The sequence below is a fragment of the Taudactylus pleione genome, unplaced genomic scaffold (assembly GCF_031769625.1).
Source record: "Taudactylus pleione unplaced genomic scaffold, aTauple2 ptg000212l, whole genome shotgun sequence".
NCBI classification, from domain to species: Eukaryota; Metazoa; Chordata; class Amphibia; order Anura; family Myobatrachidae; genus Taudactylus; species Taudactylus pleione.
In genome coordinates this window covers 10,149,324-10,173,849 of record NW_028284614.1, presented here as the reverse complement: position 1 = coordinate 10,173,849, position 24,526 = coordinate 10,149,324, and the positions used below count along the sequence as shown (strand labels likewise).

Here is a 24,526-nt window from a genome sequence, read left to right as displayed (position 1 = left end):
GGCGCTGGGAGGCATACTTCAAATAATAAAGACCCGAAGACTTGTCATATTTGCCCTAAATTATTTTATTATAGAGTAAAATAGGCATTTACTACACAGCCATGTATATGATCACATCTCTTTCCTTACAGGCAATGGTCAATTTTGTGAATAAACAGCTGGTGAATTTGAGCCTCACAGTGACAGACCTGGACTCTCAGGTAATAGTTTTATTCTATTTTTTTTTTTTGCAGGGTGTGTAGCCACGCCTCCTTACATTAGACCACACCCCCTTTCCATTACCATTGGCTCGTCCAGACTCTCTACAGCCCTGGAACCATCTGCTGCTATGATCTTTCTGATAAGCTGGTTACAGGTTGTTTTATACCCTCCCATTACCAGTTGAGGACATTCTGATTGAGCAGCGGCCCTGATTCAGAGCCGGACGCTCTGACAGAGCGCTCGCTCTGAATCAGGGCCGTCCTTCTGAATTTTAGAGCGGCCTCCTGGCCGCTCGTATAGCTGTGGGTGACCACCCACAGCTATAGTGAGCGGCCAGGAAGATGGTCGCGATGGTCAAGACCATTGCGACCATCGGGCTTGCGACGAGACCCTTCTGTGGTAGGCTCTCGTTGCTGCAAGCCCTGGAGTGCTTTTGGCTCTATCAGAGCCGAAAGCACTCCCACTGACATCACTTGTGACGTCAGTGGGGCCGGCCACAGATGGTAGGCGTTCCCATGGGAATGCCTCCGTCTGGCCAGCCACGCCCCCGGCATGCCCACCAGAGGGGGCGTGCTGTCACTCACCATCGACATCACGCCTCTTTTGTAGCGAGACCCATAGCGGCTTGCCCGTCGCTATCCGGGTCTCGCGCATGCGCACGATGGAGCCGGGTCCGTCGTGCGCATGCGCACTGGGCCAACATCGACCCGCTTGCGAGCGTTCAGCGCTCGCGAGCGGGTCTGAATCAGGCCCAGTATTCGAATACTTAACACTATAAGGGGACACCACTGGCATTTCTATAATGGATGCAGGGTGTGCAGCGCACATGGGCCATATAAGACTCCCATCAGAACATGCTGCTCCGCGCATCGTTATACTCACTGCCCAGAAATGCTTACTTCACGCATTTGCACAAGTTGCGTCACTGGCGCACAGACTTGCCACTTCAGAAACATCGTTTTGCGATCCAGGCGCATGTGCCTTCGGCTCGGAATCAGGAGATACGTCCAGTTTCTCAAGGGGAGTCCGACTCACCCCCTCTGTCCCAAGGCACGACCGAAATAATGTGGCATCACCGTTTACCATGGAAGACAGGTAAGGTTATTGGTTTCAGAAAAAAGATAGAAAAAAGAAAATTGCCCTCCAGCACACTGCAGATAAATCAAAAATACTTGAATCCTACATGATAATAGAAATTCAGAGGTATTGGTTTACATACATTTGCAAATATATGAATAAGCGCTGGGCCATCGTCAAGGCTCCTCTATACCAGCGTCCCTAAAATTAAGGGGTTCACGTCCGAGAAGCAAGGCACCCCACAAAATTCCAGCCAAGGACCACCCCCAGGGCATCACACGAAAAGGGGAAAAAAGGTGATAGTGAAGTGTTAAAGGATAGGTGTGTAAAGATAAATCAATAAGTGTTAATGAGATGTAAAAGAATTAAAATGACATAAATAATACACAAACGCATAGAAAGTGAAAAAATATTCTATGTGAATTAAGTGGTGATGCCATGAGCAAGGTCCAGCCAGAACAATCCCGGGGGCCCCACTCACAAATGCTCACCCCAAAATAATTATTGCTACATAATAGTAGCACCCACTCTGGGTCATATAATAACAAATTGATGTACTGCATGATAGCAGTACATGTATGAGCTGAGAGCTAACTTACCTTGGAGGTACTCCAAAAAAACCTCCACATGGCACTATAAGGATCAGCACCTCCTCCTAATGCTGACTCCTTTCATGCCTCCAAACTGCAAGCAAAAAATATGGTAGTTGCTCAATCAGCTTAGTATTCTACAGGTGCTTGTAAAGGGCGGGGTTTACATTGAACACAGAAAAAAGAAAATTGCCCTCCAGCACACTGCAGATAAATCAAAAATACTTGAATCCTACATGATAATAGAAATTCAGAGGTATTGGTTTACATACATTTGCAAATATATGAATAAGCGCTGGGCCATCGTCAAGGCTCCTCTATACCAGCGTCCCTAAAATTAAGGGGTTCACGTCCGAGAAGCAAGGCACCCCACAAAATTCCAGCCAAGTACCACCCCCAGGGCATCACACGAAAAGGGGAAAAAAGGTTATTGGTTTGTTGAATTCTGTCCCTGCATATTACATTCAAATGTTTCAAGAGGATGTACTAGGCATCCCGGCGTGCGGGATGACGGCGGTCTAAATACCGGCGCCGAAATCACGACATGACGTCAAGACTGTGGGGGAGATGTATCAAATCTTGGAGAGAGGTAGGCCGACATGTGCTAAAGGAAAATTGCGGTAAAAAGCCAGTTTTCAGGGTTTTTACCTCATTTCCTTATGTACTAAGCCCCGGCCACCCTATTATCGGAGCGGAGGGTAAGGCCAGAAAAACCTGGTGTTACCCTATAGAAGCCTATGGGCTTCTTTCCGCATCCAGCACCCGACGCTTCGCCGCCTTGCCGCCCAGCAATGTCCCCCAATCACCTGGCTCTCCATGGTCGCCGGCCGTGCTACTCCTGGGTCATCTGCCTCCTCTTCCTAATCTTCTTCCGGTGCAGGGAGGAGTAGTCGGGGACTTCCTGTACAGGTCACCAGCAGCAAGTTCCCATGGCTCGGAGGGGACGGGGTCCCACGGAGACCGCCTCACCCAGCGTTTGCTGCTTCGCAAAGGGCAACTCTTATCGCAAGAGCTGTCCTTTGCGATACTAATCACATATGTTAGTACATATGCGATTAGTAAGGTTGCGGTGACTGGCGGATTAGTCACCACAACCTTAGTACATCCCGCCCATAAAGTGTAGAATAATCAGCTTCTGTCATTTTTCTAGCACAGCCTGTAAAATGTCAGTGTGAAGCTGATCGGTTGCTATGGACAACGTCTCCACTATACATATTGATGTATACATGGTTTTGAGGATTTTTCTAATGAAATAACCCCTTCTTTAACATTATTATTTTGTTGTAATTAACATATATATATCCAATCCTGAGCATATTTTGCATGAAATGAAAAGGCGTGCCTTTAGAGAGCAAAAGACGCTTTGTGCTCACATCAAAGCGCGTTATAAGTCAGTAAACAATTTTTTCCTTTTAATATATGTAATTCATTGAAATTACCAATATTCCCAACGCAGAGCCAGCCTGTCTCCCAAGTCTCTGGCAGGGGAGATATGTGTAAATTACAAATTAATTCAGAGAGGGGAGAAATTCATCAATTATAGAATATTTCCTTAAGGACCTTTCAGGAAATATTTGAAATTCATTGATCAAACTATTCCAAAGCCGCTCCTAGGGAAAGTATGCACAGTGCGGACTTCCTACGGAGCAGACAATTTCTGAATTATATAACGAGGATGGACGGCCTGTGGCATGACAGCTGTTGCCAGAACGCCCGCCTGCCCGCCAGCCGGTAGAGTTTCAATGGAGAAAACTTTTATTGACAGCTGACCAGACCCTGCTTTCCCTCTCCTGCAATACAGGGCTCGGAACGTTCATTTAAAGTACACTCATCTGTTTTCTCTTTAGTTTGCAGATGGGGTCATCCTGCTGCTGTTAATTGGACAACTGGAAGGTTATTTTATAAACCTAGCTACATTCCACTTGAGTCCCCAGTCGCCAGAAGAAAAGGTAGGTTGTCATTAATATATCGCTTTCAGTACATCCAGCTGGTAATGTTTGTAAGCTATTCCTAGGGGGTCAATTCATTCACTCGCTATTCCCCTCGCAGTGCGAATAAGTGTGAACATATGTCACGCTTATGGTACAGAGTTGCGTACAAAAACCCAGGAGTCCGGGCCGATATCGGGCCGCGAGGAAGGCCATGTGCGGTTCTTTTGGTGTAATTTCAGTTTGCCTCCCTTGCGGCTAATTGAATTAACCCCATAGAATTGGATCTGCAAATGTTAAGGGTCTGTCCATTTTCTTCTGCAGATGGTGTTACCCTTTAGTTGCCCATGGGCTCTATTTTGCTTTTTTTTTTTTCCAGAGAGGGAGACTCGGGCTCCTTCTCCATCAGCCCCCAGTGAAGCATGTGCCAGCTGTGTATGTGCAGTGTGCTCTGGGGTCCCGAACCAGGAGGCAGCTTGGATAGCGTTACGCTATCACACTGCTCAGGCTCTTCGCCGGGACGGTTCGAAGGGTTCTATTTACTAAGCAGTGTAAGGAGACAGAGTGAAATGTGATAAGGTGCCAGCCAATCAGCTCCCAACTGTCATTTTTCAAACACAGCCTGTGAGATGACAGTTGGGAGCTGATTGGCTGGCACCTTATCACTTTTCACTCTGTCTCCTAACACTGCTTAGTAAATAGACCCCTTATTGCCTTGTGGTGGTTTCTCTCTCCTCGTTCCCATGGACAATTCTCACATTTTTCTTTGATCAGATTTAGCAAAGGGGGAGTTTAAGTTGCCCGGCCACCACTTTGCAATACAATCCTGTGTCCGTAATTCGAAGCGGTTATAATTGAGATGAGACATACAGTGATATCTTCCTCAGGCTTGGGGATCTCCTCGGATATGCTTGTAGACAGTGCATGATAAGACAGAAGGCTAGTATACTTGATAGAATGAATCATACTAACAGGTGGCAGAGCCAGCATATCTTGAAATCCCTTATGATAGATAACCGTGTACCCATCTGGGGCGGTGCTTTTGTTTGCAGACATTTTTGGCTGATGCTTCTAATTCCTCTTTAACCTCTGTTGAAATGTTACATTCAGTTTGGATAGTCGTCAGTAACAGCAAATTTGTGAGACGCATAGGGTGGGTTTCAGGTGGCCTGGAAACTCCCCTCCCTAGCCCACACCATGATGACCACAAGAAATAGCGTATTATACTAGAGTAGCATGTTTTTAAGATCCCCTCAGTGTCGCAAGTCAAATAAATAAAAGATTGTTGCATTCTAGAAAATGATAGACAATTCTGTTTTAGAGGCTCTAGTAAATCTGTCCCTCTGTGTCAAAGCAGTCTCATTGTTATCTATATGGTAATATGCTAGTATTCAGGGCCGTAACAGGGGGTGTGCCACCGCTGCTGCCACACGGTGTTAGGGCGAGGGGGGCAGCGCAGTTGCTGTCCCTGCGGCACCCTTCTTCAGGCTCCCGGCTACTGAGAAAGGCTTGGCGTGCGCCTTTAGACCACATCAAGCACCCATCTTCTCGCTCTCAACACTTGTTCTGTGAAATCATGATGTCATGTGCGCCGGGGGCGGGGAGTTGGTGGTACCGGCCCAGGGAGTCTCTGCACCCTGCTAATATTCCAGCAACACCTTTGCTGTATCACCAGTTAAAGTACCGATCTGACCTTTGCTGTTACTTTGTCAGTGTCAGTTTTCAAGGTTTAAAGTCACACACAGGTTTTGTTCCCAGTAGAGACAATTCAATATTAAGGGTTGGGTATGAGATCTCGGCGGTCGGGAAGCCGCTGGTCAGAATACTGACAGCGGCATCCCAACAGTCAGAATCCCGACACTCATAAGGACAGAAGGTAAGTCTAACCCTTACCCTACCCCTCCCTCCCGGTGCCTAACCCTAACCTCCCCCCCAGTGCCTAAACTTAACCTCCCCCTCCCCACACCCTAACACTCCCTCCCCGCACCCTAAACCTAGCCCTCACCCCTAGTGCCTAACCCTAATCCTCCCCCTAATGCGTAACGCTAACCCCACATTACCCTCCCCCTAACGCCCGATACTTACCTTCGGGATGCCGGCGGTCAGGATTCTGGTGCTAGGATCCCGACGCTGTCAGGATTTCGGCACCAGAAATTCGGCACCGGTATCTCGCCAGTCGGCATCCCGCACGGCGGGATGCTGACTACATGCCCAGTAGTACATGTAGCTAGTTGTGCTTCATACAAAGCTGGGACTATGCGCTATGAGAATGAGAGAAGTATTTATAATCCTGATCTTTAGGATGAAGCATTTACCAAAATCAGCTCCACAAATTAGAGTCCCCCCTGTCTGCTGCACCGATGCTTGGATAGGGAAAGGGGGCTCACATATTGTACTACTAGTACTACTATGATATTTCCCATTATTTGTGGTGGAGATGAGATGTAAATAGTGGCAGCGCTGGTCACGCAGTGTCACTTACGTGTGCCGCTGACTTCTAATGTGTATTAAAGTAGGGGTGTGCACCGGCCACTTTTCGTGTTTTGGATCTGGATCTTTCTTTGTGTTTTGGATCTGGATTGGTTTTGCCAAAACCACCCTTCCGTGTTTTGGGTTCTGGGTTTTGTGTTTTGGATCTGTATTTTTTTTAAAAAAAGCATAAAAACAGCTAAAATCACAGAATTTGTAGGTTTTTCTGCTCCTATGCTATTATTAACCTCAATAACCTTAATTTCCACTCATTTCCAGTCTATTCTGAACACCTCACACCTCACAATAGTGTTTTTATGTCCAAAAGGTTGCACCGAGGTAGCTGGATGACTATGCTAAGCGACACGAGTGGGCGGCACAAACACGTGACCCATCTAGGCGTGATACTGCAGTGGCAGACAGGATGGCAGTTTGAAAAACTAGGCCCCAAACTGTACATAATGCAAAGAAAAAAAAGAGGTGCAAGATGGAATTGTCCTTGGGCCCTCTCACCCACCCTTATGTTGTATAAACAGGACATGCACACTTTAACAAACCAATCATTTCAGCGCCAGGGTCTGCCACACAACTGTGGCTGAAATGATTGGTTCGTTTGGGCCCCCACAAAACAAGCTGGCAATTAATGTGTCCCTGCACAAACTGGCTCTACGGAGGCAAGATGTCATCCTCATCCTCCTCATCCACCGATTCCTCACCCTCTTCAGTGTGTACATCCTCATCCTCACAAAGTATTAACTCGTCCCCACTTGAATCCACCACCACAGGTCCCTCTGTACGTTCTGGAGGCTGGTCTCCCTGGAAGAGTTGATAATTCATTTTGATGAACATCATCTTCTCCACATTCTGTGGAAGCAACCTCCTACGCCTTTCGCTGACAAGGTTCCCGGCTGCACTAAACACTCTTTCGGAGTACACACTGGAGGGGGGGCAACTCAGGTAAAATAGAGCCAGTTTGTACAGGGGCTTCCAAATTGCCTCTTTTTCCTGCCAGTACAGGTATGGACTGTCTGACTTGCCTACTTGGATGCTGTCACCGATGTAATCCTCCACCATTCTGTCAATGGTGACAGTATCATATGCAGTGACAGTAGACATGTCAGAAATTGTTGCCAGGTCCTTCAGTCCGGACCAGATGTCCAAACTTGGTCCTGCCTGCCCTGCATCACCGCCAGCGGGTTGCTTAGGATACCTAAGTTTTTTCCTGGCAGCCCCAGTTGCGGGAGAAAATGAAGAAGGAGCTGTTGACGTGTCACGTTCCGCATCAGCTGACAGTGTGTTCACCAGCAGGTCTTTGCACCTCTGCAGGCTTGTGTCGGCCGGAAAGAGAGACACCACATAGGCTTTAAACCTAGGATCGAGCACGGTGGCCAAAATGTAGTGGTCTGATTTCAACAGATTGACCACCCTGGAATCCTGGCAAAGCGAATGAAGGGCTTCATCCACAAGTCCCACATGCCGAGCAGAATGGCTCCGTCTTAGCTCCTCCTTCACTTTCTCCAGCTGCTTCTGCAAAAGCCTGATGAGGGGAATGACCTGACTCAAGCTGGCAGTGTCTGAACTGACTTCACGTGTGGCAAGTTCGAAGGGCTTGAGAACCTTGCACAACACGGAAATCATTCTCCACTGCGCTTGAGTCAGGTGCATACCCCCTCCTTTGCCTATGTCATAGGTGGATGTATAGGCTTGAATGGCCTTTTGCTGCTCCTCCATCCTCTGAAGCATATAGAGGGTTGAGTTCCACTGCGTCACAACCTCTTGCTTCAGGTGATGGCGGGGCAGGTTCAAGAGTGTTTGCTGGCGCTCCAGTCTTCGGCATGCAGTCGCTGAATGGCGAAAGTGGCCTGAAATTTTTCGGGCCACCCAAAGCATCTCCTGCACACCCCTGTCGCTTTTCAGAAAATTCTGCACCACCAAGTTTATTGTGTGAGCAAAACATGGGACGTGCTGGAATTTGCCCAGATGTAATGCCCGCACAATATTGGTGGCGTTGTCAGATATCACAAATCCCCAGGAGAGTCTAAGTGGGGTAAGCCACTGGGCGATGATTTCCCTCAGTTTCTCTAAGAGGTTGTCGGCGGTGTGCCTCTTACTGAAACCGGTGATACACAGCGTAGCCTGCCTTGGAACGAGCTGGCGTTTCTGAGATGCTGCGACTGGTGACGCTGCTGTTGTTGCTGCGTAAGGTGATACATCTACCCAGTGGGCTGTCACAGTCATATAGTCCTTAGTCTGCCCTGTTCCACTTGTCCACATGTCCGTGGTTAAGTGGACATTGGGTACAACGGCATTTTTCAGGACACTGAGGACACTTTTTTTGATGTTTCTGTACAGTCTCGGTATCGCCTGCCTAGTGAAGTGGAATCTAGACGGGATTTGGAACCGGGGACACACTACCTCCATCAATTGTCTAAATCCCACTGCAGTTATACGTTTTGCTTCAGGATGACTGCTGTTGTACTTCATCCTCCTCGCTAAGGACTGTTGGAGGGTCAATTGTTTAGTAAAAGTAGTGGTGTTCCTACTTCCTCTCTGGGATGATGAACGACTCCCAGCAGCAGCAACAGCAGCAGTGGCAGCAGGAGGCGTAGCAATGCAGGATCCTCCGGAGGAATCCGGGATAGGAGAGTCAGTCATGCCAGTGATATGGCCTGCAGGACTACTTCCGATCCTGACTAAGGAGGAAATTGACGAGGAGGGAGTTGACGGTGTGGTTTGCAGGCGCTTGGATACAACAGGACAACGGGATTTAGGTGTCCCTGGACTGCTTACGGTCTTAGCCAAAGTTTCTGAACTTGACAGTAACTTATTATGAACGCGCTGCAGGTGCCGTATAAGGGAGGATGTTCCTAGGTGGTTAACGTCCCTACCCCTACTTATTCCACCATTACATAAGGTACATATGGCAAGACAGTTGTCCGGATTTGGATAGAAATATTGCCAGACCAAAGAGGTGGAATGTTTGGTCTTCTGCCCAGGCATGACCGTGATGGGCTTTTTCATCCCACGGACAACAACTGTCTCCCCCGGAGCCTGATTTAAACAAACCACATCACCATCAGAATCCTCCTCGCCAACTTCCTCCTCAGTGCCAGCTACACCAGTATCCTCATCCTGTTGTACTTCAACAGTGACATCTTCAATTTGCATATCAGCAAGTGGACTGTGGGTGCTCCTTTCAGCACTTGCAGGGGGCGTGCAAATGGTGGAAAGAGCCACCTCTTCCCGTCCAGTGCTGGGAAGGTCAGGCATCGCAACCACCACCACACTTGGACTCTCCTTGGGGATTTGTGATATCTTCTTAGAAAGCACAGTTCTTCGCTGTGCTTTTGCCAGCTTAACTCTTTTGATTTTTTTAGTGGGAGGAGGGCTTCCATCGTCATGTGAAGCTGAACCACTAGTCATGAACATACTAGGGATCGACCTTAGCCGTTCCTTGCCACCGTGTCGTAAATGGCATAATGGCAAGTTTACGTTTCTCTTCAGCTGATTTAAATGTTTTTTTCAAGGTCATTTTCCTGAACTTTGTCATTTGGGATTGTATGTGCCCTCTATTATGACATTGGGTATCGGCCTTGGCAAACGACGTTGATGGCATGTTATCGTCTATGTCATGACTAGTGGCAGCAGCTTCAGCACTAGGAAGAAGTGGTTTTTGATCTTTCTCTATTTTATTTTTATCGGAGAAAGTTTGGTCCTCCATTTATGTTATATCGATTTGATATATACGTGCGGCTAAACACAGAAAATATTTCTTTATTTTTGCTGGAGAGTAGTGCACTTTGTGGGTTACACCAGCCTTTAAGAAATGAGCCAGCCGGCTCTTTACTTATGGGACACACGCGCACGCTTGGCGCTGCTCCTTTGTTGATGCACGTGCGGCTACTGCACACACAATTCACAAACGCAGAAAATAATTTTTTTTTTGGTTTGGACTGGAGTGTACTTTGGGGGTAACAGCACCCTTTAACGGTCAAGCCAGCCGGCCCTTTACTTATGACACAGGCGCACGCTTGGCACTACTTTGTTGATGCACGTGCGGCTACTGCGCACACAATTCACAAACACAGAAAATAATTTTTTTTTGTGGTTTGGACTGGAGTGTACTTTGGGGGTTACAGCACCCTTTAACGGTCAAGCCAGCCGGCCCTTTACTTATGACACAGGCGCACGCTTGGCACTACTTTGTTGATGCACGTGCGGCTACTGCGCACACAATTCACAAACACACAAATAATATTATTTTTTTGGTTTGAACTGGAGTGTACTTTGGGGGTTACAGCACCCTTTAACGGTCAAGCCAGCCGGCCCTTTACTTATGACACAGGCGCACGCTTGGCACTACTTTGTTGATGCACGTGCGGCTACTGCGCACACAATTCACAAACACACAAATAATATTATTTTTTTGGTTTGAACTGGAGTGTACTTTGGGGGTTACAGCACCCTTTAACGGTCAAGCCAGCCGGCCCTTTACTTATGACACAGGCGCACGCTTGGCACTACTTTGTTGATGCACGTGCGGCTACTGCGCACACAATTCACAAACACAGAAAATATATTATTTTTTGTGGTTTGGACTGGAGTGTACTTTGGGGGTTACAGCACCCTTTAACGGTCAAGCCAGCCGGCCCTTTACTTATGACACAGGCGCACGCTTGGCACTACTTTGTTGATGCACGTGCGGCTACTGCGCACACAATTCACAAACACACAAATAATATTATTTTTTTGGTTTGAACTGGAGTGTACTTTGGGGGTTACAGCACCCTTTAACGGTCAAGCCAGCCGGCCCTTTACTTATGACACAGGCGCACGCTTGGCACTACTTTGTTGATGCACGTGCGGCTACTGCGCACACAATTCACAAACACACAAATAATATTATTTTTTTGGTTTGAACTGGAGTGTACTTTGGGGGTTACAGCACCCTTTAACGGTCAAGCCAGCCGGCCCTTTACTTATGACACAGGCGCACGCTTGGCACTACTTTGTTGATGCACGTGCGGCTACTGCGCACACAATTCACAAACACAGAAAATATATTATTTTTTAGCACTTGGGGGGAGCACCCCTGATGGACAGAGCACCCCCTGGACAACACTACAGCACACCTTTAGGACTGGGACACTGCACAGGACTTTGGAGTGGACACAGCCCCTATGGAGAACTGACTGCACAACACAGTCCAGCCAGCCCCTATGGACTTTGAAGTAGTGGACACAGCCCCTATTAACAACAGCAGCACAGCACAACACAGCCAGCCCCTATGGACTTTGAAGTAGTGGACAACAGCAGCACTACACTACACTACACTACACTACACAGCCCAGCCAGCCCTAACTCCCACCCTCCCTCTTCACTGTCCACTGCCGAGTGAGAAAATGGCGCCGACGCGGGTACCTTATATAGGATCCAAAACCTGCGAGACTCGGAAGGCGGGATGATGACGTTTTGCCTCGATTTCAGATCCGAGTCAGGCGGGAAAAGTCGAGCCTGACTCGGATCGGGGGGGCTCGGGGGGGTTCGGATTTCAGAAATCCGAACCTGCTCACCCCTATATTAAAGTACAGTGACCCTTAGGAATATTTACTAAAGGTCGATTTTCATTGATTTAAGAGCAACATTGATGTGTTTCTGGGGCTAAATCCCACATTTACTAATACTTGAAAAATCAAGTAAAAAATTGTCTGTGAGTAAAATCTGTGACTGAGCCCCAGAAACACAACATCGATATTGATCTATTTTCATCGATTTTAAATCGGTCAAACTTGATTGACATTGACCTTTATTAAATATATACCCCTTAGAGCACAGCGTGATGCGCCATCATGTTACCTAGAAGGGCAGCACGGGAAAAGGTGGCAGCAATGCCTGGCACTTTTAGGATACCGCTGGCAAGAATCTGGATACTTTGGCCCTGATTCAGAGCCGGACGCAAGTGGCTGCTCGTTCGCTCAGAGTGACGTTTGCCCAACTGCGCATGCATACGGATCGTTATACGCATGCGCGAACCACACAGTACGGCCGAAATTCATGTGCTCGCAAAATAGCGAATGCCTGATAATTTCAGTGACAGAATGAGGCGTATGTGGGTGGTAACAGGGGAAGGTGCTTGAAAACGGGGGGTGGAGATCCGATCGCAGGCGTGCTTAAAGGTCAAAACGGGCGTTTTATGGGTGTGCATATTTAAAACAGCAGCGTCATTGCCCACGTCACTGGGTTCTTTTATAGCCAGAACTGCTCGCAAAATTGTGGTAGCAAAAACCGACCACAAGAACAGCGAGCAGTTCATACCCTGGTCGATGTACTCGATTAATCTAATAAATAGCGGACATGACGTAGGATGCGAGCGGCCAGGGGGCGTATTTTTCCAAAAAACGAACGCAAGTTTTGTTCGCTCGTTCAGACCTAGAGGCGTGAACAGACCGCAAACAGCGAACGGTTCATTTGAATAGCCACCCCTTGTTTTAGAACGAACGACCGCAAATAGCGAGTGGCTCTGAATGAGGGCCTTTGTCTGTAGCTGGGCATTACTAATGGTCATATTAGTGAGCGTTACTCTTTATATTCGCCATTACAGCTTATAAGTACATTGTGGGTTTTACTGCTTATATTAGGAGTAATGGGCATAGAAGCAGTCATTAATACCAATACTGTACTTATATAAGAGGGCATTACTGTTATGGTGAGAGCCAATATTACTGAGGGCATGATGGGGACTCGGAATGATTATCTTATTTGTAGACATTACGAGTGATCGGCATGGGAATACTAGTGGTTATTATTACTTATGGGCATATAAATGTGCAGTACAACTTGTGAACCAATAAATAGTATTACTACTAATGGGCATTTAAATAGGTATTACTATTGATGGGCATATAAGTGGGCATGATACTGTTGGGTGTATTAGAGGATATTACTACAGACTGTATAATAGCAGCAGTCTTCATTCTAGCACCCTGCACTTGTCACAACCCGTGCAGTTCCTATTTCCTGCCTGGGGTGTCACTCTCTGCTCTGGTGCTTCTAGCACATGCTGGCCTGCTTATAAGAAGTGTGTTGCTTCAGATGAGAGTGCTAGAAGCACCAGAGCAAATAACGACACCCCAGGCAGGAAAGAGGGACTGCACTGGTTGTGACAGTTGCAGGGTACTAGAATGAACACTATTAGCAGCATTTTAGTACGATGGACTAATTACCATTGCTAGTTGCAAGATTGGGCACATAATTCGGCTGCCACTTTGCAGTTCCCCTTAACGGGTTAAAGTGGGCCGGAACAGGGCAGAACTGTGTTCCGTCAGTTTCATTTGGAGACGGAACCAGTTCTGCCTCTTCTGGCTCACCTAACCCAGAATGTCAGCCTGGCGCCCAAGGAGAGATGCTGGTCGCCCGCTGAGATTTTATTATCATCGGGCACATGGCTCCTTCCCCACTGCAGCAGCCGGAGGCTGGAGCTCGCTCCTGAGCTTTGTCTCTCACAGTGTGCGCTATGGGAGAGACGACATGACGTCTCTCCCATAGTTCCGAGGAGAGGGAGGCCGGACGGATGGCAGTGGACACAGGAGTGAGTCTGAAGTTAAGTATTGTGGGTTTTTTTTTGTGTAAGAGGCACTACTACCGTGGGCATTACTACCGGAGGCATTAACACGGGGGTCACTACCACTGAGGTCACTACTAATGGGAGCATTGTATAGGGGGCACCGCATAAGGGCATCACTCATGGGGGCACTGCATAAGGGGGCACTACTACTGGGGGCACTGCATAAGGGGCACCACTACTGTGGGCTTTGCATAAGGGGCACTACCACTACAGTGGGGACTGCATAAGGGGCACTACCACTACAGTGGGCACTGCATAAGGGGCACTACCACGGGATCGGTATGAAATCTGTTCAAATCCCGACGCTGGAAGACCGGCAGTGAAGATCTCCTCGGGAAAGTATTTAAACTATTACTAACTTAACCCCCCCCTAACCCTCCCTTAGGGGTGCCTAACCCTAACCCCCCTCCCAAGTGCCTAAACCCCCCTGTAAGTGCCTAAACCTAACCACCCCTTCCCCGCAGCCTAAACCTAAGTCTCCTTGGGGGGTGCCTAATCCTAATCTTCCTCCGGGGGTGCCTAACCCTAACCCCCCCTTACCATAGCCTTACCCTCCTGGGGGGGTGCCTAACCCTGTCCCCCCCCGGGAGCCCCTAATCTAACCCTCCCCGCGGCGGCTGTCCACACCCGGCTTACCTTCAATCTGTTTATCATAACATGAATAAGGGACACTTCGACGTGGTGTAATGTGAATCAGGGGCACTATGTGCAGTGTAATGTGATTAAGATTGTGCTACTGTGTGGCGTAGTTTGAATTGGGGCTACTATTGTGTGACCACGCCCCTTTATTTTTATACCACGCCCCTTTTAAAGACCACACCGTTTTTGCCTACAGCGTGCGTAGCAGGGCCGTAACTAGGGTGGTGCAACCTGTGCCATGGCACAGGGCACCGCAGGGCAGGGGGCGCTGATTGGCCCTGTCAATTTTCCTGTTTATTATCATTCTCACTTGTAGCTTCCTCTTCTTTTATCCCCAGCATCTCCTGGCCTCCTCTATCTCTTCCCTGGCCCTTCTCCATCAGGCCATGGCCCTTTTTCAGGTGCACTATCTTATGTCCCTATTTAAAATATGGGAGGAGGGCACCAATCCTCTCTCTGGCACAGGGCACCAAAAAGTCTAGTTATGGCTCCGGCATGCAGTCCCTTTATTAAACAAGCGCCGAGGGAAGGGGAGGGGTGGTGTTGAGTTCCACCACTTCTCTAAGACCACTTAAAGCACTTAGGCACTCCCCCCCCCTTCCTGAATATTGGCTATTTTGGTTATGCAGTATAAAGCTGTTATGGCTGCATTATCCGGGGACTAATGTACCTACATAAAGCTTTAGTGTACGGTATAATTTTGTGTTCTCTTTTTAAACTTCTTATGAATCACATATCGGATCCGATAACGATGAGTACTGAGAACAAAGACCTCAACTCTGTAATCTGCACTGGGGTCCTCTCTTCTCCTGGTCCGCTGCCCCCTGGCAGTCTCGCTGTGTGGGCTCCTTGAATACGTGTTTGCAAATCTGCACAAGTCGTCTTTGATTGTGTCGTGTCCTGTGGATGCCACGTTTCAACTTCACTCTGAGACAAACCACCTCTGCAAATGCCAGTGACTTATTCGGGAACATTTACATAAATTACATATTTCCACCTGATTGATGAAAGATTCATGAGCCCCAGGCGGGACTGTGATTCCTCCCGACTGAGTGCGTTCCCGAGCAAACATTTTATTTATTCTGTCGCTCAAATCAAAACATTTGTGCAGATCTAAATATTCCTCAGCTTCCTCCTGTCTCTCAGCACAGATAGAGGAATTCAAACCTCAAATCAAACTGTCAGCCGCTCATTCCCTGGCTGCAAATCATTTAATCAGGCTAAAAGCTAGTGGGTGATGGCCTCTCTGTCTCTGGAGGAGCCTACAGAAGCCTGGGAGAAGCCATTCGTCCAGTATGATTGACGCCATTGATCACAGCGATAAGAAAGACTACAGGCATTGCTACTGGGGCAGAAAAAGTTAGAAAGAAAAATTGTAAAATAATATTGACTTTACTACTGGGCCGTGGTGACTCAGATAGAGGGGAATATTTATTTTTCGGAGGATCCCTCCCTGATGTTGGTTGCGTGCGCCGACTGATGACAGCACATGAGCAGTAGCGCAGCAGGGGTTCGGAGCAGGGAGAAAAGTGATTGCATGTGCGATCTCTTTACTTCATTCTAATCGCAGGGGCGGGCTCCTATAACAGACCGGTCTCAGCGACTTAGAAGTGATACATTTAGACAAATAAAGTTTCCTTATTGCCACGAATTGCAGCGATAAGGAATTTTTCTGTTCAAGGGCAGTGTCAGTTATATTTTAGTAAATATGCCCCAAGAGCTGCTAATGCAATACTGATGTGATACACTATAAGGTGAATATTACATTGACATGACCGTATCTGAGTTGTGTATCTGCCATGTATCAACAATCAACGAGTCTCTGAGGACAGGCTACACTTGTGTCTTTTTGTCGGCCTACTTCTACACAAGGTATGCAGTCTGGAAGCCGGCGGACCTACTCCCGACAGACGGCATCCCGACTGTCATATCCCGGCAAGGGTCTAAAGAGAGGCGTGGATATGCTGACGCCTGTCATTAGACATACGCCGGGAGCCCGACGCCAGGCGCTGAGCGCGGATAGCCGTGGGGGTGGGGTGGGGAGGGTTAGGTTTGGGGTTCCCGGGGGGGACTTAGGGTTAGGCACCCCCCCGGGAGGTTAGGTTTAGGCGGGGGGGAAGGGGGGGTTAGGGTTAGGCACTGGGAGGGAAGGTTAGGGTTAGGTACCACTAAGGGAGGGTTAGGGAGTAGAAATAGGTTAGTATATACTTACCTTTGACCATCGGGATTTCCTCCTCTGCCGGGATGCGTCCGGCTGTAAATCATACAGATTCCCTACACAATACCTTATTTATGTTACTCAGGGTCACCAGAGACAGAAGACTGAACTTGGGAAGATCAGACTTGCCGATTCTCCCAGAATGGCCGGGAGGCTCCCGAAAACCAGATGGCGCTCCCGGCCGCCCGCAAGAGAGGGCAAGTATCTACCACCCGAGAAAAATCCCTCCCCGCAGCCACCCACTTAACGAGTTAAAGTGGACGGTCCAGGGGGGCGTTGACACAGATTGCGCTGAATCGCATCATCTTAGCCCCGCCCCCTGCTTCACAATGCCGGAAATCTCAGCATTGTATAAAGGGGTCAGGGCCGGGATGACGCGATCGCCCCGCCACGCCCGCCATTACTGCTGCCACCCATCTGTTGCTGCCCACAAACGTTCCCTGTCTATCAATCTCTTTCAAATAAATCTTTACTGCGAGCAACAATGGTAATCCATCGGGATGCATGCGCCTTGCGACTCCGACACATACCCAGAAATTAAAACATTGGCATTACGTCCATCCCTGATTCAGGCCCCAAGTATGTTACATGAATTAATGCTAGTCTTTCATTGGTTGCTATGGTATACAGCACATTTAACACAGTATTGTTATATGCCCTGAGTGCTTTTGAGAGAAAAGCGCTATATAAGTATTATTATTATTATGTAAATCACTGTGGCAGATGATATGAATTATTTGGTAATTATCATGTTTCTTCAGGCTGCTGTTTTCAATGATTCTGCAGTTTCAAAGGTACATATGACTACCATGGCAACCACAGTCACATTATGTGTTGAGCAGAAAGGCTTTGGAGTGCCCTCTGATCTCTATCTGCTCTGTGTACTGTGAACTCTTCTCCCTCCTCTGGGCCTGATTCAGACCCGGTCGCAAGCGCTGAGCACTCGCAACCGGGTCGATGGTGGCCCACAGCGCATGCTCCGTCGTGCGCATGCGTGAGACTCGGCTAGCGACGGGCTATTCGTTGCTCCGGGTCTCGCACCAAAGGGGGCAGGCCGGGGGGGTGGCTGCCCAAACGGAGGCGTTCCCATGAGAACGCCTGCCGTTTGGGGGCAGCCCCACTGACATCACGAGTGATGTCAGTGGAGAGATTCCGGCTCTGTTAGAGCCGCAATCTCTCTGGGGCTTGCGACCACGAGACCCTACCACAAGGGTCTCGTCGCAAGCCCGATGGTCGCGAGTGGCCAGGAGGCCGCACAAAAAAAAAACTCCCTGATTCAGAGCGTGCGCTCTTTCAGAGCGTCCGGCTCTGAATCGGGGCCTCTGTCCTTACATGAACTGCTGACCGTTTGTATGAGTATGACTTGCAGCCATACTTGTCTGTCCACCAGAGAGATTTTGAAGAGGAGATAATTTTAAGCAAAACCCCATAGAAAAATACTGCATGCTATTTACAGAAAAAAAAATCTTCTAAGTGGGTGAGATTGCTGCTTTAAATGAGTGCAAATCCCATCAGTGCCATTTTTACCGGGACAATCTTACTTTTACTGCGGCTTGTTGGACGAGAGCACAGCCAGAGAAAGATTAGGGGAAGGGTTAGGTGGCTGGTTCAGCAGGAACGGTCGGGAAATCACGATCTTTGCTACGTCTGTTCTGTTTTAATTTTTTAACAACGTTAATACAAGTTGGAATGAACCAACCGTTAAATTTTTGGTTCCATTAATTTTTCCGATATTTTTATACACTGTATATATTCTCCTTGACAGGTGCACAATGTTACCCTAGCCCTGGATCTCCTCATGGATGGGAGGGTCATAGAAAATTCAGTTGATCCCACAGGTTAGTATTAATACTGCATACTGTCTTGCTGTACCAAGGTATATTATCAGCTGTATTGCATTTGGGAAGACCATAGGAGATTCCTTACCAGCACCTAAATAACTAGTAACAATCACAGATTTCCTTACCCAGTATCCACCTCCCCTGGGCCTCTCTTCATCTTTTGCTGTCAGTCACTCTGCCCTCCTTCTCCTGCAAGAGGAAGATCCTAGTATAATATTTCCATGTTCCTTATGTAGTGACCCCCGGTAGGTATAAAGCCTCTGGGGAGGGACGAGTGGTAAGTGTGCTACAGCTGGACATGACAGAACCTCTATTGAATGTGTCAAGGGTCTCATCTTGAGTTGTGATGGAAAAGGTTCTACCTTAATGTGAATCTGACTATACTGTAGGAATGTGTTGTAGGACATCAATCAGAAGAAACAATCTCATATTTATATTAAGTACTGAAAAGAAAAGTGCCCATGCTTACAGGTCTCCAGATTAAAATAAATCTCCGTAAAGGTAGATGGATTCATTTCAAACCCAGAGTGTCACAGGAAGCATAACCAACTTTGCTATGCTTTGCCACTTGAGCTATTTGTCCTTTATCAGAATCCATTTATCCACTGTCTAAGGCAGTGTGCCCCAACTCCTGGTCCTCAAGGAGCCTAACAGTGCATGTTTGCCAATTCTCCTGACAGAGGGCCTGATTCAGAGCCGGACGCTCTGACCAGAGCGCTCGCTCTGAATCAGGGCCCTCCTCCCTGAAAATGGAGCGGCCTCATGGACGCTCGCGTAGCTGTGGGTTACCACCCACAGCTATAGCGAGCGTCCATGATGATGGTCGCAATGGTCAAGACCATCGGGCTTGCGACGAGATGCTGCGGTAGGGTCTCGGTGACCGCAAGCCCTGGAGTGATTTTGGATCTATCAGAGCCAAAATCACTCCCACTGACATCACAAGTGATGTCAGTGGGGCCGGACAGACGGTAGGCATTCCCATGGGAACGCCTCCGTCTGGCAGCCACGCCCCCCGGCACGCCCACCAAAGGGGGCGTGCTGTCAGTCACCATCGACAGCATGCCCCCTTTGGTGCGAGACCCATAATGACGGCTTGGCCGTCGTTATTCGGGTCTCGCGCATGCGCACGACGGAGCTCCCTCCGTCGTGCGCATGCGCAATTCGGCACCATCGACCCTCTTGCGAGCGTCCTGCGCTCACGAGCGGGTCTGAATCAGCCCCAGAATCACAAGTGAAATAATCAGTACCACTGGTGGATCTTTTAAAATGTGTCGGTCAGTAATGACTACACCTGTGCTCCATCTTGGAGATATTGAAAAGGTGCATTGTTAGGGGTACGTGAGGACTACAGTTGGGAAACACTGGTCTGCGTTTATTATAGCCGCTGCATTATTGATAGTGAGTAACTGACATGCCGTGCTTTGTGATTTGACTATTTTTTTTTAGTAAACCGTCCACAATGGAAACAATATTTTACCATGAGAGATTCTTACTGAATCTGGACCGTTTATGGAAAGGGCATATGGTATATATATATATTATTTAAGAAGATTGGGGGAAATTAAATAAAAACCATTTTATTATTAGAGGCCTGATAACTTTTTACACCTATGGATCGGCTGTATCTATTGCCCTGCTTCTATTACCCCTAGCTGGCACATATCCCAAACCGTACAGTGCAGCATCTCGCACTCACTGTAGGGCCTGGCTCAGTGTTGTACACTGTTAGCATCCCTGCAGCCATTTTGGACGTAGCAGCGATGAAAACATACGCTAATGCCGCAGGAGGCGCCTTGTTTAATTAGACGCCTCCTGCCAGCTCCTGTGATCCGCTAATGCACCCGAAGACACAGCATGGGATCGTCATTGGGCATCTGAGTAAGCCTGAGCTGACTTAGAATGGCCACCAGAACTCCTCTACCGGGGTCAGGAAATTTGCGTTGGAAGAAGCAGACCCTGACCTCGGACCTCCCAGAATATGGGGACGACACCCCCCCCGGTCTGTGTAGTTTGTTATATACTATTAGATGAGTAAATGAACATTTATTGTAAATAGACAACTGTAGAGAAAACTCTGCCCTAACATTACCATTAAACAAATAAAAAGCCTGATATGTAATAATATACTCCTTTTCCCTGCTGTACCTCAGCTCCACTCATGCTGTTACCAGCTCACAGCACAGAGTAGCTCAAACAGGCCAGATCAGTCTTCTGAGCCTGACTCCCTAGCGGACGTAGGAATGGCCATCGCCCATCGATGGTGTAGAAACCACCAATTATCTGATAGTTAGTGATAAATAAGCCTGTCACTGATAGGGGAACCAACAATGGCTTACATCGGACAGCGGAGGTCCGATGGTGTCCGCAAACCGTTGATGGTTGGAAACCATCGGGCACTGATGGTAGAACCGTTAATGGACAACTGTAAGCTGAAGAGAGAAACTGCAGACAGAGAAGAAAGGCATGATGGGAAGGGCTGTAGTATAAAAGGTAGACAGACAAATGGTCTACATGTACTAAAGGTCGACAGGTACAAAAGGTCCATATGTAGAAAATGTCGATGGAGCAAATGGTCGACACACATATGGTCGACGCTTTTTGAAATTTTTTCCATTTAAAGCCTAATCCTAACCCTCTCCATTGTGCCTAACCCTAGCCCTCCCCCAAGTGCCTAAACCTAACCGTAGCCTAAACCTAACCCCCCCTTTCCTAGTTCGTAAATCTAACTGTCCCCTCCGGTAGCCAAAACCTATCCTTCCCCCAAGTGCCTGACCCTAACCTTAAAAATAATGCATCAACCTTTTTTGTGTCAACCTTTTTTACCTGTCGACCTTTAGTACCCGCTAACCTTTTATACCTGTTGACCTATTGACTGTCACCATCTGGTGTTGACCTCTACATTGTTGACCTTTTGTCTGTCGACCCTACATCACGGATACCGATGGGAAGGCAACTCTTTGCGCAGCCTACACACGCCCCTGACTACGTAATACAGTGGTAAATACACACCTGTCAGGCTCAGAGTAAAGCAAGTAACAGGTGACCCCAGATCTTCCATACTAGCTATTTTTACAAAGGCCACGGAGGAAATGAAAATGGCAAACAGATAGATAAGGTGAAAAGGAAACATATCTTCATTGGAGTCCTCTTTATGTCTGGCTGCAGATCGTAGAGTACATTAATATTGAGTAAAATAAAAAAAAAGGACACATTTTTTATATCCAATGTCTGGTGACAATTTGTCATTGAATTATAATGATGTTTTACGCTGTCACTTTTTTTTCTTTGTCCCTATATCCAGAGATAGTGAACAGAGACGTAAGAACCACACTGCGAGTTTTGTACAGCTTGTTCCTGAAACACAAAAATTCCTGAAATGTTCCATGAAATGGATGTGAAGCGCGTAAAGTCACCTGGAGCCTGGTCGTGCTGCCTGCGGGTGGCAACGCAATTAATTATACGTTTATAATACACAAGTAATAGGAATATACTATATCGATCTATAAAATCTGCATAATTATTAGTGCATTCTGATGTCCTATTTCATACTCTGGCCCTCATTCAGAGCCACTCGCTATTTGCGGTCGTTCGTTCTAAAACAAGGGGTGGCTATTCAAATGATCCGTTCGCAAATTGCAGTCTGTTCATACCTCTAAGCCTGAACGAGCGAGCAAAACATACGCTCGTTTATTTGTTAAAAACGCCCCCTGGCCGCTCGCACCATACGTCATGTCCGCTATTTATTAGATTAATCGAGTACATCGTACAGCGTATGAACTGCTCGCTATTCTTGTGGTTGGTTTTTTCAACCGCTATTTTGCGAGCAGTTCTGAGTTAAAAAAAACCAAGGGACGTGGTCAATGACGCTGCTGTATTAATTATGCACACCCTTAAAACGCCCGTTTTGACCTTTAAGCATGCCTGCGTTCTGATCTCCACTCCCCGTTTACAAGCACCTTCCCCTGTTACCACCCACATACGTCTCATTCTGTCACTCAAAATAGCAGGCACTCGCTATATAGCGTACAAACGATTTTCGGCCGCACTGACTGGTTCGCGCATGCGTACTAAAAACCGTACGCATGCGCAGATGTGCGAACATCGCTCGGAACGAGCGTACGGCCGCTAGCGAGCGGCTCGGAATGAGGGCCTCTGTCAACTCTGATGTCATCACTTCAGTGTTTACTAGGAGAACTTGTACATTATAAGGGAACACAGGACCTCATTCAAAGCCGGACGCTATTTGCGCTCACTCGTTCAGAAAAAAGGGGTGGCTATTCAAATGAACCATTCGCTCTTTGCGGTCTGTTCACGCCTCTAGGTCTGAACGAGCGAACCAAACATGCGGTCGTTTTTTTGAAAACTACGCCCCCTGGCCGCTCGCATCCTACGTCATGTCCGCTATTTATTAGATTAATCGAGTACATCGACCAGGGTATGAACTGCTCGCTGTTCTTGTGGTCGGTTTTTGCTACCACAATTTTGCGAGCAGTTCTGGCTATAAAAAAACCAAGTGACGTAGTCAATGATGCTGCTGTATTAATTATGCACACCCATAAAACGCCCGTTTTGACCTTTAAGCACGCCTGCGTTCGGATCTCCACTCCCCGTTTTCAAGCACCTTCCCCTGTTACCACTCACATACGCCTCCTCCTGTCACTCAAAATAGCATGCATTCGCTATTTAGCGAACAAACTATTTCGGCCGCACTGACTGGTTCGCGCATGCGTGTTACAATCCGTACGCATGCGCAGTTGTGCAAACATCGCTCAGAATGAACGAGCAGCCGCTTACGAGTGGCTCTGAATCAGGTCCACAGCGCCTGATTCAGCACGGATCGCAAGTGCGCGCACGCACCCCGCCGCTGCAAAATTATGCAAATGAATGCGATCACAGCACTATACCTAGACACCCACCACTGTATAAAGCCGCCCACTTCCCATTACTTGCATCCGCAATACCTTTGCAAGTCTGCAAAAACATCGGTAACATCGGACCCATACGCACAATTGTGGTTGAGCTGACCTCAGTCACAAGCTGCTAAACTTCCTGTCGGTATCTAGAGCTATGGCTGAGTATGCCGCCGCAGGGGCTTAATTATGCACGCCCCCGTAACGGCGTTCAAATGCACTGGCACGCCTGCGTTTCACTGACCACCCCTCTGTCACACCCCTAAACGGTCACTTCCTGTCAATCACTGTATGATGATGCTGCGTGCTCACTGCGATCGCTTACCGATTGCGGTGTAGGGTCCGAGCACACGCACTGTGACGCGGACGCATGTGCAGTGCAAAACAATCGGTTGGGTCCGTGCGAATTTGCGGCTGCGTTTCTTGCTGAATCAGGCCAAGAGCTCCTATGATTTATATTGACTATTATAAGTCTGTTCCTGTGACCTGTATAAATCTCCTCCACTTACACTGACTATATATATATATATATATATATATATATATATATATACCCCTATAATGTACAGTGTGGAATGCTTTATCTTGCCATTTCTTTAAACATCTGTATTTTTCCAATAAAACACATGGTGGAATAATGATCATTTTGATTTTATTTAAGAGATGGCAAAGACAGTTTTGTAGCTATAATGGATGAGTTTATTGCTCCTGTAGTTTATTGCTCCTGTATGTCTGCCACATTGTAACAGAACAGAGCGTGAATGTAAAAGTATATTTTGTTGCTAATACAAGTAGAACAACAGCTGTGCAGTCTCCCTGCACCACATTACCCAGCATGTACATCTATTTTTACCCAAACCGTGTCCCTGATAAAACTGTACTGCACATTAGATTAGTGATATGTGTCCAGATATTGCTCATCTTTAGGGCTACATTGCTGTTGTTTAATTAAGTACTGTCCCAATTTTCCATGTACAGTCCTGTTTTTAAAGATTCCAGAAAAATATGTTTAAAATAGGATGTAGGCAA

General features: G+C 47.6%; 1 protein-coding gene across 1 annotated transcript in view; it reads left to right on the top strand.

The window, feature by feature from the left end:
• The window catches only part of PARVG (parvin gamma), a 68,828-nt gene extending 44,730 nt beyond the window's left edge, over positions 1–24,098 (top strand). The window contains exons 10-13 of the mRNA XM_088478378.1: positions 132–200; positions 3,716–3,817; positions 18,512–18,584; positions 21,889–24,098. Of these exons, the coding sequence (XP_088334504.1) occupies positions 132–200; positions 3,716–3,817; positions 18,512–18,584; positions 21,889–21,962 (318 nt within the window). The 3' untranslated portion in view covers positions 21,963–24,098. The remainder of the gene's footprint in view (positions 1–131; positions 201–3,715; positions 3,818–18,511; positions 18,585–21,888) is intronic.
• Positions 24,099–24,526: the final 428 nt, after the last annotated feature.